General features: G+C 34.5%; 1 protein-coding gene across 1 annotated transcript in view; it reads right to left on the reverse strand.

Moving 5' to 3' along the window:
- Hcs (holocarboxylase synthetase-like protein) overlaps positions 1 to 24,233 on the reverse strand; it is a 129,760-nt gene that overhangs the window by 3,871 nt on the left and 101,656 nt on the right. Inside the window, exons 12-13 of the mRNA XM_090409137.1 lie at positions 21,739 to 21,899; positions 18,517 to 18,631 (exon numbers count right to left, since the gene is read on the reverse strand). Coding sequence (XP_090265263.1) covers positions 18,517 to 18,631; positions 21,739 to 21,899 — 276 coding nt within the window. The remainder of the gene's footprint in view (positions 1 to 18,516; positions 18,632 to 21,738; positions 21,900 to 24,233) is intronic.

Here is a 24,233-nt window from a genome sequence, read left to right on the forward strand (position 1 = left end):
TTTGCAAATTTCAGTAACTCTTTTATATCCTCCCTCATTCTTGTTGAGAGGCTTATACGCTGGTTATACATGATAACTAATAATTAAGGAATTGACAGCGTACACTAGAAATATAAATTAAATAAACTTTAATATATACTTTCCGATATACAAGTCACTACACTGAATACAAGTCACTACAAGAATTGAAGAGAAACAAAGAAATAGTGATCACCAAAGCGGATAAGGGGAACGCCACTGTGGTACTCAATCTTAATGACTACACAGGTAAGCTCAAGGCTTTACTATTAGATCGATCCACTTACCTCCCTATTGAATATAATCCCACCAACTCTCAAATTAGAAAACTCCATAGGCTCCTTAAGAAGGTCACTTCTTGGCCTGTGGAGATTACCAACAGACTGAAACCCTATAACTCTAGATCCCCCCCCCTCCCGCATATATTGGCTCCCAAAAATACATAAAGAAAATGTGCCATTACATCCCATAGTGGATGGCATTGATTCCCCGACTTACAAACTAGTCAAGCATTTAGCCAAAGCGCTCTCACACTATACTGGCAACACACCATCGCACATAAAAAACTCAGCCCACTTCAAAGCCAGTATAGAAAACCTTACACTCCAACATAATGACATAATGGTCAGTTTTGACGTCACGAATGTCTCCCTCAAAGAAACCTTAGAGCTAATCTAAGCTAAATTTCCTCCCAATATCTCAGCCCTATTTCAGTTTACAATGAACTCAGGCTATTTCATTTAGCAGGAAAAATTCTACAAACAGATAGAGGGGACAGCCATGGGTTCACCACTTTCCCCACCCTTGGCTAACTTCTTTATGGAGACTTTTGAAGAGAAAGCCTTAAACTCAGCCCCACAAAATCCTACCATATGGCTTCGCTACGTTGATGATGTGTTCGCTATTTGGCCACATGGCCCGGATTCACTCCTCTCCTTCCTAACACACTTAAACAACCAACACCCTAGAATCAAGTTCACCCTGGAAAAAGAGGAAAACAATAACCTCCCCTTCCTAGATGGAACCTTGGTTTTCTCAGTTTATAGAAAACCCACCCATACAGGCAGATACATTCACCAACAATCCCATCACCCCCCCCTCACAACAATATGGAGTTATTAAGACACTATTCAATAGGGCAAAAATAATCTGTTCAAATGATCACGCCCTAACCACTGAACTAAATCACATCCGTGACACTTTCTCAGCCAATTACCCCCCCCCCCCAAAAAAAAAGAATCCAAAAAATACTTAACCCAGTTATCCACAACCCACCATCCCCTCCCCCCCCTTCACAAAAAGATTACTCTAAATCCATCACCATTCCCTACATCCGAATCACCTCGGAAAAAATCAACAAAATTTAAAAAAAACATGACTTGACCACCTGTTACAGACCACATAGAAAATTGGCATCCCTTATCCGCTCCACTAAAGACCAACCACTTCCCCTAGACCTACCTGGTGTATACCAGGTCCCTTGCAGCTGTAATACTGTCCTACTTTGGCCTAACAGGCAGGACCGCAAATATCAGAATCTCAGAACACAAGGATTACATCTGATTTCACAAGTACAGCCACTCTGGGCTTGCAGACCACGCTCTGGATACTCGCCACAGAATAAGATGGAAGAAAGCCTCAGTAATACACTGCAGCAAGTTCAAATACGAAAGACTATTCATGGAATCAGCCTCAGCCCTTAGGAACATGCCAAACCTCAACAAATTTGGATGCATGACACTGCCCCAAATTTGGGAAACATTTATCAGAACTTCAGCCCAAAGGCCAAGAACCAGCAATATAGCCAACCAGGGGGCACCATCAGGACTTTAGGAAAATGTTAGCTTCCTAGCTTCGGTTCTCATTTGCTGTTATGTAGTACTTGTGTGCACTTGTCTTTGTAATAAGTTCCCAAGAAGATGGCAACGTGACGTTTGCCGAAATATCGGAAAGTATATATTAAAGTTTATTTAATTTATATTTCTAGTGTACACTGTCAATTCCTTAATTATTAGTTATCGTCCTCCCTCATGCCATACTTTTCACCTTTCAAATCATTCATTCCATCCAAAACAATCAACTCTTTCATTTTACCATTTTGCATTCTAATAGCCTAGTTAATATTGTTAATTTATGGTACTATTATGATAGTACTATGTGAAAAAAGTTGTATCATTACTAAATTCCAATCGACAATTTTCCTCCAAATTAATCTGGTACCGTCAAGATGTCAACATTATCAGATCATATATTTCTGTCTTTTAAGGCACTTTTTACTATATCAATCAATCTACATTTTTGTCTTCTTCTGAATCTTTTTTTCCTGTAAACTTGGCAAAGAATAGTTGTTCTGCTAAGCTTTCTTCTCATTCTGTTTAAGTGACTATAGCAACTGACATTAGCTTTGCTAACATATTCCTGAATGCTAACAATGGCAAGTTTTTTCCTAATTTCTTCATGTCCGCGTGGTTAGCCTAGTGGCTTTGTGCTTCACAACCGTATGCCTGGGGAAGGAGTGTCCTAGGTTCGATTCCCGTCAATGACGTGAGGAGCTTAAGGATCTTCCTCAGCCATAGCCAAGTTAGCTGGTCTTGGGCATGGACAGCAGGGTTTTTTCTGACAGTTTATCTGGTGTTTTTCATCCCGCAAGCAGGCAAACCGGTCTGAGGACACAGATTACAGTCAGGAATACTGACCCAGCCATAGGTCTGATTTGTCAGCCTATGCCGGTTCCGGATAAAAATTTGGCGGGACTAGATGGTACCGTGAATGCCTGTAAAAAGGGGGAACGCAGTATCATCACACGAAATTATTATTATTAATTTCTTCATTTCTAATATGATATTGCCACTGATGCCATCTGTTCACTTCCCTAATGAAACAAGCATGAAAATAATGATAAAGGTTTTTATTAAAGTCTAACTAGGCTATGATATTATGTGAAGAATATATGTATTTGTTGAGAAGGGAGTCAATTAACTGATTTAATGTCATACATATATATATATATATATATATATATCTACACTATATATATAAAATGATAAGCCTTTTTATGTCACATTTTTTGAAACTCAGGGCATGGACAGCAGGAGTGTCGAGTCTTCAAAATTCAAGTCATCAGAATTCAAGGAGAACCAGCCTACCAGTCTGGAACACGGAGAGTTGAGTGCCGTAGGCACCAGGAGGAGTGTAGCCCCCCTAGTGTATATATATATATATATATATATATGTATATACTCTTCTTTGACTAGTATCGGTTGGTACTTGCAAAAGATCAGAAATATATAGTACAGTCAGCGCTAGTTTTATCATTAGGTGAACCTCGGCAATCGCCTATGGTCGCCAGATTTTGCTACATATAAAACTAACTGGAACTCCTGTATTCCATAAAATTCAAGAATACATATATTCTTCACATATGTAAGCGTTCCATTTCTTTGCTGGACGTGTATGTGTCCAGCAAAGCTGGATAATATTCTGTCCACATGCTAAAAGAACATGGATAAGAAGTGTAGTTTGACAGTCATGTCCATTAGAAGGGGCAATAATCCTTCACGCTGAAAAGAACTTAACTAGATTACTTAGCGTATGTAGTAGCTATGTTCATTTGCCTACAGCAAGAAACGCAGTTGCTTGCCGTTTGCTCGGTAACCGGAATCTAAGTTATATCCAACTAAATACCTATGAGTTATATTCATTTTGCTGCTTGTTTTTATCGTATAATTATAGTTTTTAATGCCAGCACAAAATAATAAATCTTTTCATACTTTCTTCACTTCATATTGTATCACTATGGAAGATCAATGTCACTATCAATTCTTTGGCTAATTATTTTAATCACTAATGCATTTTAAAATTCTCCCAGAAATTGATTGAAAATAATTATTTTTGTCAAACAATTATTTTATAAATTCATGAAAATCCAAATCTAAAAATGAATACAGCCTCCACCTGTTCCAAATTAAGTTTTCTTTTTTATTCATAATCTTAGTTCGAAGGTTAGTTCACAGATTGCGTGAAGGCGCGCACTTTTAAATTTTGCTTTATAGAGAATCATATGTAAATCTTGAATCATATCATGTAATGCATAATTTTTATAAACGTAATCTGTAGGTTTTTGCATTTCAACTTTCTTGGTTTCCCCCAATCTCCCTCTAAAATAAACTCCCTATAAATCAAAATAAATGGCAGTTATGAAGTCAACTGTTATGTACATATTTTCGGTATTATGCGGCAGTTTTGAAGTAGCGATATTTTCCCTACACTTTATCCTTCGAAACATGTGTAATTGCATGCGTCAAAATGAAATTTTATTTCCAAAATTTTCATAATAGAATTAATTCAACTTTAATGGCTAACTCCCCCACCCCCCCCTCCCAAAATTATCACCACACACACAAAATACTGCTAGATAACATATGTGCACTTTCTTTTTGTTTAAATTCATTATTTTTCCAAAGTAATTGTACTGTTGCAGTTTTAAGCAAAAGACAAAGGCGAAGAATCTCTGATAAAATACCGTTGGATATAAATTTTTGATATTAAAAAGACTCACAATCGGAAATCCCAAGTAATATAATTTGTATCACCCCCCTCCCAAAATTATCACCACACACACAAAATACTGCTAGATAACATATGTGCACTTTCTTTTTGTTTAAATTCATTATTTTTCCAAAGTAATTGTACTGTTGCAGTTTTAAGCAAAAGACAAAGGCGAAGAATCTCTGATAAAATACCGTTGGATATAAATTTTTGATATTAAAAAGACTCACAATCGGAAATCCCAAGTAATATAATTTAACATCATTTGTTGTTCATTAAAAAAAAAAAAAAATCATTCCTAAAATTGAAAGATATCCACCTATATCTGTAGGTTTCTTGTAAATGGATAGTTGGACATTGTTTGTTCCATAGTGAATTTGATCTTATTATGTAGTGAGTTGATTTTATTAAGAAACACGAGAAGGTTTTCCATGGTATCCTTCCAGATGATGAACACGTCATCGACATATCTCCACCAAATCGACGGTTTAGGTGAAATGGTGGAAAAAATATCGTTTTCAAGTTTTTCCATAAACACAACAATTCACTCAGCTTAACAGAACTACAATATGCGAAAAACTACACAACACGTGGTCATGTACCGGATTCTGACTGAAGCATTCGAACGCATGCACGCCATCAAACACGAATTATCAAATGTAACGGCCTAACAGTTACTAAAGTGTATGTTTTCATGTAACTTGATGCATTTGTTTTCACACCAGTACAGCCTTGAAAATGCTAGACAGTGGCTAGTGAAACTTGTTGGCTCTTTGTATTTTTAATCATTAAATCTTATGGTCTTTTAACAATAAAAGTTCTTAGTGTTAATACATTAGACCAAATATGAACAATTTAACTAAACGTTTTGATTATTTATTTTCACACATGTGAAATTCGTTTTTATTTGGGGAGACAATAAATAAATTGTGCAGCAAAAAAGGGTCAAATATTGTAGGGCAATAAAGAAATTCCAAGTAATACAGTGCACATAAAGACAATAATCCGTTAACGGCGGGGAGGGGGGATAATTGCATTTTAACAGATAGAATGCTGATGAAACTTCATCAGCATTCTACATTTTTATTAGGTCAAAGGGATTTTGAGTATATTTGCAAACAGATATATTCAACATAACTTAGCCAATCTTGTTGTGAAAAGTGCCGCATTTGAAGAAATATTAGCGATATAATAATAAAATAGCAAAATTCATAATGCTTCAGAATAAATTGATAATACCAAAACAAGATGAGACATCTGTAGAAATCTATTATTATTATTATTAGAGTCCTTTTAATTATGAACTCTAGAAAGATATATTTAATAAATTGGTTGTATTTTTGTGTTTTTAATTAAATAAAATAGTTTCATTTTGTCACAGATGGTTTTCGCTTCTGAACTACCTGGACTATTGTTCTCATCAATATTACTAAATTCCAATCTCCTTCTCTGGAAATTTTCTCTTACTAAGTGTTTGACTTGTGTTGACCAATCACTGACTTAGCAGTTTAATCCATAACGTTCTTAAGAATATTTCACCGTGATTTCCCAGAATCCTGTTAGGAAAGAACAGATCGCTGAGTATTGAACTTGCAATCATTTTGAAACGACAGAGGTTTTTTTTTGTGTGCTGCTGCTATTTGCATTAATTAGTGGGTAAGAGCAGTTTATATATCACATAAACAGAGCATTTGATTTTCAAGTTTATTATTAAATGCATGGAAGCTGGGCAAGAGCGTGGTTGACAAGTGTGTTAGAGCTAGGTTCTTTACTTGGAGAGTGGTAAATGAGTGGAATAAGCTTCCAGAGTCTGTTGTGGGTGCTACGACCGTGAATGAGTTCAAGGCAAGGTATGATAGATACTGTGTGAATGTTGAATAGTTGTTCTTGACATGATGTTAGGGCCTCCCTCGATGAGTCTGTCGACTCCTTGGGGTTTCCCGGAACAACAATAATAATAAATAATAATAATTATTTATAAATGAAATTGATTTTTCAGTTCATTTTTTTGTGCATCAAGATTCTAGTTATTTTAGGGTAAAATGTCTAGTAAGTGGATATTAGCGAGTATAGCAAGTTATCGTTACTATTGATTGCTTCTATGTTTTAACTAAAGTTGGAATTATTATGCTTATTACGGCAACTTAAAAAAATCAAATCTGGAGTTGAATAAATCTTAATAATTGTGTGATAAAGTTGGAACTGAATTAATCCTATATACAGGGTGTTCGGGATAAATTTGACATATTTATAATTAATTATATTTTTCCGTAAGTTACATGTATTAACACACACTTCTCTTCATTTAAAAGTTTGGACCCTTCTTCATTCATATACAAGATGTCAGAAAGGATGGATAGCTGGAACCCACCTGAATCATGGAAGAGAATAACTTGTATCATGATGATTCGTGCCCGCCATCAAAATAAGGATATTACGACTGCTGCCCAATGCTCCCTGAATACAGTAAAAACAATCAGGCATGAACTAGAGACTTGCAATGGTGACTACGAGGATGTAGCAAGAAGAAAGATCCCTAGCAGACGATCTGATTGCGTTCGTACAGCAGAATTCCTCGCAAATCTGCAGGAACAGGTGTTGAAGAACCCTGGCATTGGAATTCGGGCTTTGTTCGTGGAGTTGCTAACTGTAGTCAAGCCCTGGATAACAAGGGTAGCCAATGGTAGGCCGTATGTATGGCAGCAGGATTCGGCCCCTTGCCACACCTCTGGGAAAAGTCAAAAATGGTTGTCTGAAAATTTCTACGACTTCACCAGTCCAAATGTTTGGCCTCCAAACTCCCCAGACCTTAACCGCATGGATTATTTTGTATGGGGCGCAGTTGAAAAAGACACCAATTGCACTTCCAGTAATACAAAAGCCCAGTTAATAGATAAAATTAAAACAGTTTTTGCGGCCCTTCCCAGGGAGACTGTAGCATCAGCTTGTTCGAGGTTCCGAAGCAGAATTGAAGCTGTGATCGATGCTAATGGTGGTTATTTTGAGTAAATCTTGTTGATAGTATTGTAATTAACTCTGCCTGTAATGTTTTTTTGTCAATTCATTAAATTTAATAGATACAAAGAAGATTTTCTTTTTCCTTACGAAACTGTCAAATTTATCCCGAACACCCTGTATATATATATTATATGCTTTTTATGTGAATCCCAGGCCTCAAGTAAGTAAGGTGGTCTCGCACTAGGTGACAAAATTTACATTTCACCTAAAGTTGGGTGGTTGGAAAGCAGATACGTTAACCATTCTGTCAACCAGGGAGGCATACTGTGCATGTCTGCAAACTGAAACGTTTTATATTTATATTTAGATCCATGTTGTAATTCCAAAAATATAATGATTTTTGCTACAATTTTTATTACCGTAAATTCAAAATTTTTATTTTTAATGAGAATATCTGAACTTTACAGTTGATAAAGTTCCTATTTTTACCTTGATTAGCAAGCTTAATTTGATTGCATTTAAATTATTTTCTTTTCTTTAAAAAAAAAAAAAACTTTTATCCTTATACAATTATTTAAGAAGCAACTTGCACCAAAATAAAACAAGTGACCTGTCGTTATTATGCATTGAATCAGATATAATGGACTTGATTAATTATGATGACATTATAGATATATTTGCTAAAACCAAAGCCAGAAAAAAAAAAACTTTTAGTTATTGATTTTTTTTATTTAAATTTGAAAACCGATTTATTTTTATACTTTTTTAAAATGCAAATATATGTATACCAATGTTGAATTGTGTTATTAAAATTAGGTATCATGGATATGTTGACTCTTATTTTCAATAAACTAAAAAAAGTGCTTATTTTTGAGGCCTCATAATGATGTTGCGCCTCTGGTCTCCAAAAGTATAAATACGGCCCTGGACACTGCCTGTTTGTAATGCTAGCGGAGAACGATCATTTTCTGTACTTAAACGAGTTAAAAGTATTTACAGATTTTGTTAAGTCGGATGAATTTGAAAAATTTGTTAATTATGTTCATAGAAAACAATATTGTTGAATTATTAGATTATAAATGTATGATAGATAAGTTATATAGTTATAACTTATAAGGTATATATAATTGATAAATACTTCATTAAGTAAATGTATAAAAATTTATTTGTGAATTATTGAAGAGTTTAAAGTCCATATTTTTTATAATTAAGTTTATTTTTATATATAAATATTTCAGTTACTGGATTTTGAAAATGGATAAAAAGAAATCGGGATTTCAATATCGCAAACGTAAAGCGGAAAAGGAAGAAAGTTGAAAAAACAAGAAGGTGCATTTTTAAAATATCTTTGCTGAGAAGATCGTAATCGCATACAATACAAAAAAATCTTCAAGATTATTCGTTGACTAATTCGTCTATAGTTTCGATTAATGAATTGAATGAGAATTCTACAGATACCAAAAATTGGATTAAAAAAACGAAGGAGAAATCTACAAATCATATAAGTATTGTTGATTCTGAAGCTGGTTGTTCTACAGATCCAATCATAAAAGGATTTCATTTTACAAATTTAAATTATAATGATCCAGCAACTTGGTATCCTGTAAAATTTTCCAATATCAATCAATTACATCAACTATTAGTTGAACATGGACCTGAAGAGATTCATAATTTTGATTTTCTGAAAGATAACAATAATAGAAGATTTTCAATGACTCATTATACTCAAAGACTATTTAATGGTGAGACAATGCAACATTTGTGGTTATTGTATTCAAAATCCACGGATTTTGCTTCTGCTGTTTAGTATTTGATCAATGGCAGATTAACTTTGCTGATTCTGGATTGAGGGACTGGAAAAATGCTTCTTCTATTTTAGCTGTGCATGAAAAAAGTCAAAGACACGTTAAAAATTACCATAAGTGGAAAGAATTAGAAATTCGAATAAAAGAAAAGAAAACCATTGATGAAGAGAACTTGCTAGTTATTAGAAAAGAGGAGAAACATTGGGTGCAAGTATTAGAACGACTCTTTGCATTAGTTCAGACGTTAGCTATTCAAAATTTATCATTTCGAGGAACAAATAAGACATTGTTTTCGCATTGAAACTGAAATTTTTTGAAATTTGTCGAATTTCTAGCCCCATTTGATCCAATAATGAATGAACATCTTCGAAGAATATAAGATAAAGATACATATGTGCATTATCTTGGAAAGATATTCAAAATGAAATAATAAACATCTTGGCAATACGATAAAAAAGAAAATTTTAGAATCTGTTGTTGCCGCAAAATATTTTTCCATAATTATTGACTGTATGTCCGACATTGGTCACACAGAACATATGAGCATAGTACTTCGATTCGTAGACACTAGTAATAGCAAGGTTTCTATAAAAGAACACTTTTTAGGATTTATAGAAATACCACTGGAGAATTTTTATCAAATGAAATACTAGGAACCCCTAGACAAATTTTCATTACCAATACAATATTTACAAGGTCAAGGATACGATAATGCCAGTAATATGAAAGGTGATTTGAAAGGTGTGCAGTGACGAATTTCAAATATTAACTTGAGAGCAATGTATGTACCATGTAGTTCACATTCATTAAATTTAGTAATGAATTGCACTGCTAATACTTTAGATGCCACAGCATTTTTTGACGTGGTACATCGTCTATATCTATTTTTTTCTGGTTCAACTCGTTGATGGGAATACCTCAAAAGACATATAAGTAATTTTACACTCAAACCAGTCTGTGATACACGATGGGAGAGTCAAATTGACTCATTAAAGCCCATAAGATATAATTTGTCCGATGTTTGCGAAGCACTGCAAGAAATATCTCAAGATGATAGTTTATGTGGATTAAGTGGAAATACCATGAAATTAGATGCAAGCAGTCTTCTTAAAACTTTAAGGAAGTTCAAATTTATTGCATCCTTAGTAATGTGGTATAACATACTTTTTGAAATAAACTTTAAAAGTAAACAACTTCAGAATGCAAGCCTTGATATAAATGGTGCCATAAATAGTATTAATGATACAAAGAATTTCTTAATGAAAATCCGAAATGAGGATGAATTTGAAAAGATGTTAACAGATGCGGAAAAAATTGCTGAGGTCTTAGGCATAACGCCTAATTTTGAACAAGAAACAGTTAGACTTAGAAAAAAATTTTGTCCAATTTGTGTATGAAGCAGAGGATGAATTCATAGCAGACTTTAAACAAAAATTTAAGATAGATTTTTATTTTTCAATTATTGATACTGCAATTGCATCTGTTGATGAAAAATTCAAGCACATGTCTACAACTAATGAAAAGTTTGGTTTTCTTTTAAATATATATGAATTTCAAAAAATTACTTCAGCAGAACTGCTTAAAAAATTTGATATTGGAAAATTATTTAACACATGATAATTCTAGAGATATTAACGGAACAGATTTATGTAGTGAATTACAAATAATAGCAAGGTGAATTCCAGAAAATACTTCACTAAATGTCCTGTCATAGATATGCAAAAATAATTTAGAAAATAGTGTTCCAAATGTGTTTATTGCTCCGAGAATTTTTTCGACATTGCCAGTATCGGTAGCAAGTTCAGAAAGGAGTTTCTCGAAATTAAAACTTACAAAAACTTACACTTGCTCTACGATGGCTCAGGAACGACTCACTGGTCTAGCAATTATATCTATAGAGCATGAAATTGCATCTACAATCAATATAGATGAATTAATTCAAAACTTTGCCAAAGTAAAAGCCCGAAAGATTAATTTTTCATAATTTTTGTATTTAAGATGTAATAATTTTCTTGCTATACAGATATTAGGAATAATCATATATGTATACAAATGTATTGGTTTTGATTAATAAATTTTATATATAAACATTTATATATAAATATTCATAATGATATTATTTTTATAAATATCCACATGTGTAGGTGTATGTGGGCTTGTGTGAGTATGACAAAATATATATACAGCAATCCTTCGATTTAGTGTGCCTAACGTGTTCTTTAAAACAGGCACATTAATCAAAAACGCACTAATCGAATATAATAACCTATGGGAAAAAGTATAATTTGTTCCTCAAATTTCTTTTTTTGAACCTTAATTTTTTTATAAAAGAATTAAGGTATGTCTCAGGGCCTAGTTAAAGTAAAATCATGAAGCTGAAAGACTATAAAACATATTCAGAATATAAATTTTATTATTCTACTTCTTAACAAAGAATTGAGCTAACGTAGTTTGGCGGGCATTTTGTTTCTTTTTTTCATACGACGGCATGGCCCTATTGCCTCTTCTACTCTTCTGCAAATTTTACTGCTTCTCTATTCATCAGGGTCAGCCTCTGCATTGCTGCTTAAAAACTTTGCTTGTACGAAAAATATTATACGCCGGTGATTGTTATAATCCACTTGCAGGCAGTTTTTACGAACGATCATAAACAGCAGTATTCTCTTTCCCAAATGTTGAAAGGTTTTGATGTGTGAAAATTAACAACACACAAATGTTATTAGGCGTTCTGGGTAAGAGCTTTTCGACATATACTCGAATATTATTCTTCTCAGAATATTTCCACTATAAAATCTTTGTTCATAAAAAATGCTTAGAAATCTAAAATGACAAATTCCAAGAACTTCTCGCAGAACACTTATTCACCTTCCGCGGAACACAGTTTGGGGAAACCCTGGTATACATAGTGTACATGGAAGTAGTGTAGTATGCCATTAAAAATAACTTTGTAAAATGTTTTAAATCAGTAATTAAATTATTTCATTCTGGTGAGTGATTTTTTAAAATAGTTAGGCATAAAAATGTATAGACAGAAAATTTTTAAAATCTGTAACATTTATTTTTAAGAATAAATGTTGCAGATTTTTTTTTTTTTTTAGAAATTATTTTTAATCCTTTGAGCAAATTTGGGTATCAAAAAAAATGACGCACTAATTACTGCATAGAGACATTGTATATGGGTGCCTAAATTTTCTTTGCCTAGGGGAGTCAGATACTCTCGCACCGGCCCTGAGTACAGTTTCGTATAATGGATGAGCTAAGGATTAGAAAATCCAGTGAATGAAAGCCCAAACATGGTTTTTCAAGCCACCTCAGGCATTTATATGATCAAGGTGATAATATTCACACCAATGAAAATGAACTACCATCTAAAGACATTCACAAATATCCATGCCACAGCAGGACTTCAACCTTGGTTGTAATGTGGAAGTGAAATTTACTCAACCAACTAGGTCAGAAAATATTTATTTTCTAGTTCTATAATTTAATGGCTACTCCTTAGTAGCAGCTTTCACAATGAAGTCTGAATATTCGTTCATTGCAGAAGGTCACATAGTAATCATTATTCCATACAGTGCATATCATACTGCTCCTTAAACTCATTCACTGATAAAGCATTCATGAGTGCCTCTGGTAATCCATTCCACTGATTCATCACTCTCTAAACAAAAAATACAGTTACCTTCTTGCTAACCAAACTCTTACACAATTTCCTGATAACCCTTTGTTTTTTCTTTCTTGTTATGCATTGGAAAATTTCTTCAGCATCTAATGTTATAAAACCACTTTACTAACTTATATGTTTCCATCATATCCTCCATTTTCTGTTTATCAACCAAATTCTTTAACTTACAAATCTTCCATCTCTTTTCATAAGGAGCAATTCACAGACCTGTCACCATCTTGATCACTTTCCTGTGAATCTTCTTGACCACTTCGTTATCCCCAAGAAATCCAGTCAACTAAATCTATGCACAGTAGTCTACATGCAGTCATATCATAGTCAGTGATATGACTTTTCAATATCTAAGTGATCCTTTGAGCTATTTTGCTTATTTTTGCAATAGATTTGCCAAACTTAAATTCTGTGTCCATCATCATCTCCAAATTCCTAGCCTTATCAATTTCTTGCAGTTCAGTTCCAAAAATTTCTTGCAGTACAGTGTAAGATTGTACACACAGTGTACAACCTTACACTGTCACATTAAACAGGCAACTTATGCCCATTTTGTCAATCTATTTAAGCATTTTGCAGGAGCTCTATATCACCTTTATTCAGGGCCGGTTTTATCATTAAGCGAACCTAATGATAAAACCGGCCCTGAATAAAGCGCCCCGAACTCTTAGCGCCCCTAGGCAATCGCCTAGGGGCGCTAAGAGTTCGGGGCACCAGATTTTGCTACATAGTTCGGGGAAAAATTACAACCTTCGAAAAAAATTAGTAAAACCTTGATTAATAATAAAAAAACTGAAATAAGTCAAGCCATCCTGGTGCTCGCTGATGATTCTACGTTATTTTTGCCTTTCTCTATTTCTTCCACTCCCCTGCTCTTTGTATACTTAACCTCAAGTGCAGAGATTTTTCCTCCTTCTGGCATCCGTCCCAATATGAGCAGAGAATTTCTGGGGTATCCCTCAAACTAACAATCAGTGGTCGTGACTAACCAACTGTTCTCACTTCTTATCTTCATTTCCTACAGACTTAATTCCATTGATTTTTAGATTAAGCCCTGTTTTTGCAAGCTCTCTGAGGTCTGAGAAGTTGAAGATTATGTCATTCATTTTCTCACAGAATCGTCTTATTAATTTCAACAGTTCAGTTTATTCTAAATCAGTATAAGAATTCCGTGGAAATTTTCACAGAATTGCAGTGGCAGGGATTCTGATTGGTAGCATTCGTGAAATAAGACCTTTGATTGGTCTTTCTCTTCGCTCCCTTTACTTCTCATCATCCCCACTCCGGCATTCTTCTACTGTTTCAGATTAGTTCGGCCAAGCTTTTTCGTAGGTGACAGTTGAGTCCGATGGCTAATAGTTTTGGTACTTGTGTATCTAACATTCTTACAGCGGCTGAAGAACGTTTGTGGCCAAAATAGCCAGTGTTCTCCATAGAACAGTATTTCTGTAAGTAATACCTTTCTATTCAGGTATTACTTACAGCATTGAGAATTTTTTCAACATTGCCAGCATCGGTAGCAAGTTCAGAAAGGAGTTTCTCGAAATTAAAACTTACAAAATCTTACACTCGCTCTACAATGGCTTAGGAAAGACTCACTGGTCTAGCAATAATATGTATAGAGCATGAAATTGCATCTACAATCAATATAGATGAGTTAATTTAAAACTTTGCCAAAGCAAAAGCCCGAAAGATTAATTTTTCATAATTTTTGTATTTAAGATGTAATAATTTTCTTGCTGTACAGATATTAGGAGTAATCATATATGTATACAAAAGTATTGGTTTTGATTAATACATTTTTTTAATGTTCATAATGATATTATTTTTATAAATATCCACATGTGTAGGTGTACATGTGCTTGTGTGAATATGACAAAATATATATAGAGAGAGAGAGACAATGAATAGGGGAGCTTAAATTTCTTTGCCTAAGGGCATCAGATACTCTCGGACCGGCCCTGCCTTTATTAACTATTGTTCTCACCAGTTTAGCATCAACATCAGAAAATAACTGGATATTCCCCCTCGAAACAGCAGTCCCAGTACAGAGTTCTGGCACACTACTGACTACCAGTTGCTTATACAATCCTCGCTACAAAATTCATGTTAGTTTGACCGTATGATATGACTGCATTTTTATCAATATATGAAAGTTTTAGGAGTGTAGAGCAATTAGTGCTCATCTTAATTGGTCTAATGCAATTAATTATAAGATAACTTTGAATACTTTAATTTATCAATTAATTGTAACCAAATCTGTGCAGAGTGGGGGACAATGTGTTTCTTTTAAGATATGGTATAATAGCAAACAATAATGAAGGAGAATGCTATATTTGGTTGGTATATTTGAATTACTCAAAGTTGTAAAATTTGGAAGAGAAGGACGAGGCTTATCTCCTTCGACTACAATACTGTTTCCCATTGTAAATATGGGCAAAAAGTTATACATTTATCGAAAATTATATATTAAAAACTTGCCTACCACGTCAGATCACACTTTATGCATGCAAAACAGATGAAACTCAGAAAACAAAAACAGCAACTAGCGACAAATAACAACATTCAATTGGATTGGTTTACACAATAACCAATCACAGCCACTAGGTGCTATTGTTTCAGAGCTCACCCTGTCTCACCTTTTGAACGGTTTAAAACTACTAGAATGCTAAGAATTTATGGTGGTATAAGTATGGTGGTATAAGAGTCTTATAGTGGCTGCACTGCATAGTTCAGAAAGCATGGACAGAGGGACATATTCCCGATGATTGGAGTAGAGCTCTCATAGTACACATATATAAAAAGGGAAATAAAACTGAATGTGAGAATTACAGGGGTATTTCCCTACTGAGTGTTCCTGGCAAGGTTATGCAAGTATACTTGAGAAACGGTTGAGAAGAACTGTGGAAGAAAAGCTTGGTGAAGAACAAGCTGGATTCAGGTCAAATAGAGGCTGTCAGGATCATATCTTCCCTTTACGACAAATAGTCGAGAAAGCGTGGGAATATAACAGAGATCTGTATTTAAGTTTTGTCGATTTGGAAAAGGCATATGACAAGGTGCCAAGAGAGAAGCTATTCAATACACTACCGTCATATGGTGTCAATGGGGCTTTATATCAAGCAATGCTTAGTCTTTATTTGAGTTGTAAGTCAGCAGTTAGAATTGAAGGAAGTACAGGAAGATGGTTTAACGTTAAATCTGGTTTGAGACAAGAATGTACATTATCCCCTCTGTTATTCATTATCTATATGGATCACATTATGAAGGAAAGTGGTATTAAACATGATATCAAAATTGGAGATGTTAATGTCAGCTCTTTGCTTTATGCGGATGATGTTATACTTCTAAATAAATCTGCTACAAGTCTGCAAGATTCTCTGGCTAAATTGAATAGCTGTTGTAATAGATATGGTATGAAGGTCAGCAATAAAAAGACAAAGACAATGAAAATAGGCAGAATGATTGAAAATGTCAACTGTGTTGTGAATGGAGAACCTGTGGAACAAGTAAAACGTTTCAGCTACTTAGGCACGATTTTTACTGAAGATGGTAAATTAAATATAGAAATAGACAACAGAATCAGAAAGCTGGTATGGTAGGAAGTCAATTGAATAAATTCATATGGAATAGGAGAGAAATTAGTTGGAACACTAAATTAGCTGTATACAAGACAGTGTTCAAACCAGTTTTAACTTATGGGTCAGAAGTAAAACACTTGACCAAAGACTAGAGACCGCAGATATGAGAGTCCTGAGAAAGATTATAGGCGTGAACAGATGGCATCAATGGCAATATCATATTAAAAACGAGGATATTAGGAAAGAACTTGACATTGTCAACATCCAGGTCACTTAAATAGAATGGGCGAAGAAAGATTAGCAAAACAAGTGTTCTCTGCCAGGTTGGCAGCAAAATGACCCAGAGGAAGACCAAGATTTAGGTGGATTGATACGATACAAAGTGCCTTAGATGAGCGAAATATAAGATCTGATAATGTTGGACTCTTGACAAGTAACAGACTGATTTGGAGGAAAATTGTAGATAGGAAGTTAGTAATGATGTAATTTTTTTCATGTTGTACTATCATATCCTGTACACCCCCCTTGAGGGTAAATGGCAGGAATTTGACGATTGATTGATTGAGGTTCGAGCAGTATTCTATCAAATGCCTTTGCAAAGTCTAACAATATCACAGTGAAGTCATATCCTTTAAGCAACTCAGCTGTCACTTAAATTACAGAACATGAGTCAATTACTAAACATTTTACAAGAACTACCCTTCACAAAGGTTATCCCCTATCTATTAATTTGCCAGCCTGGTTGGCCAAGTGGTTAGTGTATCCGCTCTCCAGCCAAAAGGCTGTGGGTTCAAATCCTGCTGTGGGCAGGGATGTTTGTGATTGACCATGTAAATACTGTTGATGGTGGTGGGCAGTACACAGCGTTGGTATAGTTGAGGTTTGTTGTAGTTGGTGGATTGCATGGTGGAGACAGAGAGTCGTAGAGTAGATGCCTTCCCTTGATGAGTCTTTGGACTCCCTGGATGTGTCACATAATAATTTCTAAATTTTGGTCTTAACCAGCTTTTTCAATACCTTAGAAATCCCTGAGAAAATGTAATTTTCTACCTCTCTGTTTTGGAACCTCCTTTATGTAAAGGAACTACCTTCCCCAATTTCCACTCCTTACAATGCCAGAGCTGAGAATTAAACAGTAGTGCAACGTAATTTCTCTTGCATTTCCCCATAGCACATGCCAATATATGGAGGTACTGACATTTAGATTTCATAATATCCATTTCATCTACCTGTATTCTCACATCGGTCACTATCATAGCAGTCATTGTATTATTTCCACTTGGATGATACACCTTCACAAAGTGTCATGTGTCCTAAAAAAATCTTTAATGTAGGAAATGGTGACATTATTGTAATGGATTGAAGGTTATGAGGAAAATTTCTTTCTCAAAAGCTAAGAGTGTTTCTCAAAAAAATAAAAAATAAAAATAAATAATAATAATAATAATAAATTTTTTTTAAACCTTAGTACAAGTACTAGCCTAACCCAAAAGTTCACCAATATTGTATTTAACAATTTGAAATAAATGGATTAATATTATTTATTAATGTCACTAGCATTACTATCTCTAATAACAGAAAATAAACATACTCTCTCTCTCTCTCTCACATGCGCGCGCGCGCGCACACACACACACACACACACACACACAAAACTATATTCAAAGAATTAACCTATTATTGAACTAGTCTGATTATGTAAGCTATCTCAAGGACCAAAGAAACCAGTAAATGCATAAGTTACTACTCAAATACTGTTAAGTAATCAAACTATACTTAAATATAGGATATCAATATTCAGAGAGTGAAAAGATTGAGTAAACTTTATGAATTCACACAGAAACTCACACAATTTTGAATAGGTCACTATATTTGTCCAATTAAGAAAAAATACCATATGCCAATAAATTTTTTTTTAAAAAAAACTTACCAACATAGCAATGAACGGTATCTCCAATCACGGTAGAATTCACAATATTTCCTCCAAGTTTGACTGAATTACCATAATAAATGTCATTTGGCCACTTTAGTTTCAGATCCAAGTCCTAAGCAAGAAATAAAAATTAACTGAGTTTAATGATATGTCAGTAGACTTCTTTCAATACATGTTTTTAATATTTTTATTATTAACACCAGACCTCCATGGAGTCAAAGGAATCATTGTGGGAGGTATACACTGTTATGCACAAAAACTACGATAACAGTGTTATAAACTCATTCAATGTATTCGTATTCACCACAATGTCAGGCAATGCATTCCACTCTCAGTGTAAAGAACCACAAAGTGGAATGAATTTCTTACTGTTTCCTTTGGTAACTTCCAGGGATGGCCCATTGTCATGACTCCTTCCCGCTGTTCAACCAAATGAAAGAACTCCCTAATGTCAACCCTAATAAAATAATAATACTACTTATGCCCCTGTTCACACCCTTCTTATACAGCTTCCAGGGATGTCCCCTTGTTGCTCTTCTCTAAGAAATATTTCTTCCACATTAGCCCAGTAACAACCCTTTACCAACTTAAATGTCTCAATTACATCCCCTCTCTTCCTCCTATTCACAAGGCTTTGCAAACTGCATTCCTCAATCTGTCTTCATATCCCACATCTCAAAGACTAGTTACCACCTTAGTCAGTCTTCTCTGGACACTTTCCAATACATCCTCATCACCATCAAAATCAAGGGACCAAATCCGTGCACAATAATAATAATTATTATTATTATTCAGGCCTCCATGGAGTCAAAAGACTCATCGAGGGAGGTCCCTCCTAGGAAACACAAAGTCTATCATACCACTCCTTAAACGCATTGACCGTTCTTACTCTCACCACTCTATCAGGCAATGCATTCCATGGTTCAACCACCCTCCATGCAAAGAAACCACTCCTCACCCTCTTTCTCACTGTTTCCTTTCGTAACTTTCAGGGATGGCCCACTGTCATGACTCCCTCCCGCTGTTCAACCAAGTGAAAGAACTCCCTAGTGTCAACCCTGTAACCATCTCTCAACAGTTTAAAAGTCTCAATCATATCACCGCTCCTTCTTCTATCCCAAACTCTGCAGTCCACACTCCCTCAGCCAATAATCATAACTAACATTGTACAGTCCTGACACCATCTTTGTTATCCGCCTTTGTACCCTTTCCACAGTTAATTTATCCCCTTCAAATCCTGGGGACCAGATCTGAGAACAATAGTCTAAGTGTGGTCTGATCAGAGTCTCATACAATAGAATGATAACCCTTTTATCTCTGCAGTTCAGTGTCCTTCTCATTATTGCAGCAATCCTCTGTGTTACCTTCACTACCTTTGCAATATGTCATCTAAATTTCAGGTTTCTATCAATCATCAAACCCAGATCTCGTCTCCCCTACTTCCTCCAGTTTAACTCCTCCCATAGAGTATGCAGCGTCCCATCGATGTGTCTCAAACCTCAAGATCTTACATTTTGCTGCATTAAACCGACATCCCCCATTCATTTGTCCATCTATCTAGCTTATTTAAATCCTCTTGCAGGGCTTCCGCATCGGCACTATTACTAATAATCCTTCTCAGCTTTGCATCATCTGCAAACAACTGAACATCCCCCTGCAATCCACTGACAATGTCATTGATATAAAGGTTAAACAATATAGGTCTGAGCCCTGTGGGACCCCACTTGTAACCCTCTGCTTCCTCGAAACTTCTCCACCATACACAACTCTCTGATACCTATTGGACAGCCAATCCTGAATCCAGCTGACCAATCTGACATCCAGACCCATGTGCTGCAACTTAAATAACAGCTCATCATGTGGCACCCTGTCAAATGCCTTTGCTAAGTCTAGGAAAATGGCAGTATATGCCTTTTCCTCATCTAATGCTCTTGTAACTTTATTATAAAAGGCTAGCATATTGCTAAAACAAGAGAGCCCCCTTCATAAATCCTTGTTGACTCTCACAGATAACATTACCCTCATCTGCCCAATGCTGTATACGGTACCTCACTACTTTCTCCAAGATCTTACTAACTACTGATGACACACAAACTGGCCAATAATTAGACACTTCCAGTATGCTACCACCCTTATGCAATGGCACTATCTTACCTTCCTTCCATTTCATGGGCACTTTTCCCACAGCCAGGTCAAAGGCACTGTCAATTTCCTAGTACATTCTCTCAAAACTCGTGGTGAAATACCATCCAGTCTCACAGCTTTACTGACATCCAGAGTACTCAGTATTTGGAACACACTCTCCTTCTGCACCTCTAAACCTTGACCCTGCCCTATCCCTCTAGTATTCAAATTGACTCCTCCAGGATGAAATACTCCACTAAAGTGTTCATTGAACAATTCCACTATGTCCTCTGCATCAGTCACTCTCTTCCCATTTTTAACCCACACTATCATTCTTCCACAGTCATTTCTCCTCCTACTGGCCACATAGCTAAAAAATTCCCTAGGATTTTCTTTGGATCTTAGGGCAAATCTCTCATATTCCAGTTTCTTCTTCTTACCATACTAGTCACTCTTCTAGCCTGTGTCTTATACGCTTCATGCATCTTCTCTTCACCTGTCTCCTTATATCTCTTCCATAGTCTCTTTTTCGCATGCAGTTCTTGTTTAATAATGCTTGTCATCCACTTTACTCCAAATTGTGTCCTCTTCTTCACTTGTGGAATACAGCTTACCATTACTGCTAACAAACATTCCTTCATAATTTCCCAAGCACTAATGATATCCCGGAATTCCAATTCCTCCCTCCATGAAATTTCTCCAAGTTGACATCTAAGACTATTATAATCACCTGCTTTATAATTCCACATACGTTCCCGTCTATTTGATACTCCTGGATGTCTATTCATTTTCCAAGTCAAAACCATATGGTCACTCTCTCCAACTGGTAGGAGAGATGTCATCTCAGTTATTATCAACTCTTCTGATGCTATACGATTTCTATATGAAGTATAGAATAAGTATAGAATATAGTTTTCTATAGAAAAAAAGGTTTGTGTTAATAATGTCCAATCCATTCTGAGAAAAGATACCAGTAACTTTTTTTTTTAAGTTTTGAATATTGACACAATTAGAAATAATGCTTATAAATAATTTTAATCCCATTTATAAGTTTTGCAGATAGATAATAACTAGAAGAATCTTTTATAATCTTACCTCACAGCCAGGAGATTTACAGACTGCTTCAACAACGGCTAATGACATTAAATGCTGCACAAATGGTAGAGCTTGTCCTAATTTTGATCTCAAGCTAAATGAAAGATGTGCAGTAAACATGGCACATCCTTCTGGGCTTAACCACTGATTACAACCTCTTCCTGAAATATTATGTAAATTTAGAATGCACAGGTAACATTTCTTTAATTATTAAAATCAATATAAATTACAATTAGAATAAGGATATTTGTCTCTTGACATACTTGTGAACCTGGAAGGTTTCCAATAATATTCCAAAGCTACAAAATCACAGTACAAATTCATATAAAAATTTTTTTACTGATAGAGAAGTACAAAGAATACCTTAAATGTAAATTCTGTCTGCTCATTAATCTAGTTTAATGTTAATTAAATTAACTTGATTATGCCAAATTAAACTAGGACTAATTTTGATATGGGAGATGTTTCTTAAAATTCATTGCTTTTAAATCCATTTGTTTTAAATATACAGGAAGAATCTATAAGAGAAATTTACTCTTTTTTGCAACAAAGAATAGAATTGAAAAGAATTCTATACTATTTCAGTATCAAGGAAGCAGAATAATCAGCAAAAATCATTAATCAATCTGATTCTCATGGCTGAAGAGGATCTAGGATTTTTAAGGAAGTTTTGGGAACAAGTCTCCAAAAGTGAGAGAAATCCACTTTTTTTTTAATATGAATATGGGATATGAATCCCACCCAAATACAAAAAAAAAGTTGTAAGCTTATTTGTGAATTAGTACCATGTGCAGAATAAGGATTACATAATTTGGAAACCTTACTCTAGAGACCAAACATGGAATTTTTACCAGCTAATTCAGGCCTTCAATAAGAAGGATGGTGGTGGTGGTCTCATACCAGGTCATGAATAAAGACAATTTGCAAACATCTATGCTGGGGGGGGGGATTTGAATTCATGACCTACTGGTTGGAGACAGGAAGTTCCATTCACTTGCTCAACCAATGGCAGAATTAAGATTTGTGGGAGTAAATTATTCAGGTCTGAAGCAGAAAACACAAATTCAGATTTTTAGTTGCTGATTTATTATTATGCTAAAAGTAACCTGAGATTATTATTTTTGCAAAAATAGAAAGATCAATACAGTTAGATTTTTTTTTTTTCGCAAGAAATTAGATAGGATTAGGTTTTATTATAGGATGAAATTGATTACTAGGTAATCATTGTGACAGAACTGCACTTAAGATGCAGGATATACACAAAAATATTCCAATCCTTGTTCATTTGTAATATCAAGGTTTCTGAACTAAGTAAAATTCAAAATAATGTCAACAGAGTCTGAATGAACTGCTGTATGTAATGAAAGCTCACTCATATACAGTAGAGCAAGTAAAGAACAAGGGCTAAGAGATATTTCACAAATGATAAGGATTAGAGAATTAAAAGACAACCAGAGAGAGAGAGGAACCTAGACCCTCATTTACAAAATGCTGGAGGGAAAGGAAGAATACAGGACAACAACTTGTTCAAAAGGACTAGTAACAGACGACCTCAAGTGCATGGAAGTTTTATAAACTTTTTCACAGTATTTGTCAAAAAAGTAGCTGACATCAGCAAAACCTCCTGTGGAATAACGAATCTATACTGACAACTGCTGATATTAGGCAGGCTTCTAAATGGGAAATAAAAGGAAGAGTGGACAAACCTTGGTTCTCAAATGAAATGTGGCTACTGGCACAAAAGAAAAAATATGGCTTTTTAGCATATCTACAAGAGAAATCTAATGAAGCAAAGTATGAAAGATATAAAAGTTTAAGGGATAAAACTGGTAACAAAATTTGGGAAGTAAAAATGAAAATTCTGGGATAATTCTCCAAAACAGCTCAAGCATGACTTAATGCAGACAGAAGCAAATATGGAGATTAATCAGTATCAAAGTGAATTATGTGAGTATACAAACAAATTGAAGAAATAGCTGGGAAGAACATTTTACCAAACTGTATGAGTAAAGAAAAACACTAACTTTACTTGAAAACTTGAAAGATGAAGATTTAGAAATAAGAAAATAAACAGAAAACATTTTAAGAAAGTTAAAAAACCAGTGAGAATAGAAAAAATGTCAAATGAGCTGTTAAAACATGGGAGGGGAAGAGAAGTAATATTTCAGTTAAATATTTAAAGTTTAAAAAAAAAAAAAAAGATGAATGGAGAAAAATCTTACGGTGCCATTTTTATATATATATATATATATATATATATATATATATATATATTTTTTTTTTTTTTTTTAAAAAAGATATAAAACAAAACAAATACAAATAATTATAGAGAGATTAATCTATTTCCAACTATTTGAAAATCTGCAAAACTTATTCAAGAAATTAACAAATCTCTAACATTAAATGGTGAAGGTTTTAGATGTGTAAAATTAAGCATTGAATTAATATTTGCAACTAATAGAAAAATCAATAATAAGATATTTTAAATAAAATAG

The sequence above is a fragment of the Typopeltis vanoorti genome, chromosome 19, assembly GCF_054136105.1.
Source record: "Typopeltis vanoorti isolate ZY-2024b chromosome 19, IOZ_Tvanoo_1.0, whole genome shotgun sequence".
Classification (NCBI taxonomy): Eukaryota; Metazoa; Arthropoda; class Arachnida; order Uropygi; family Thelyphonidae; genus Typopeltis; species Typopeltis vanoorti.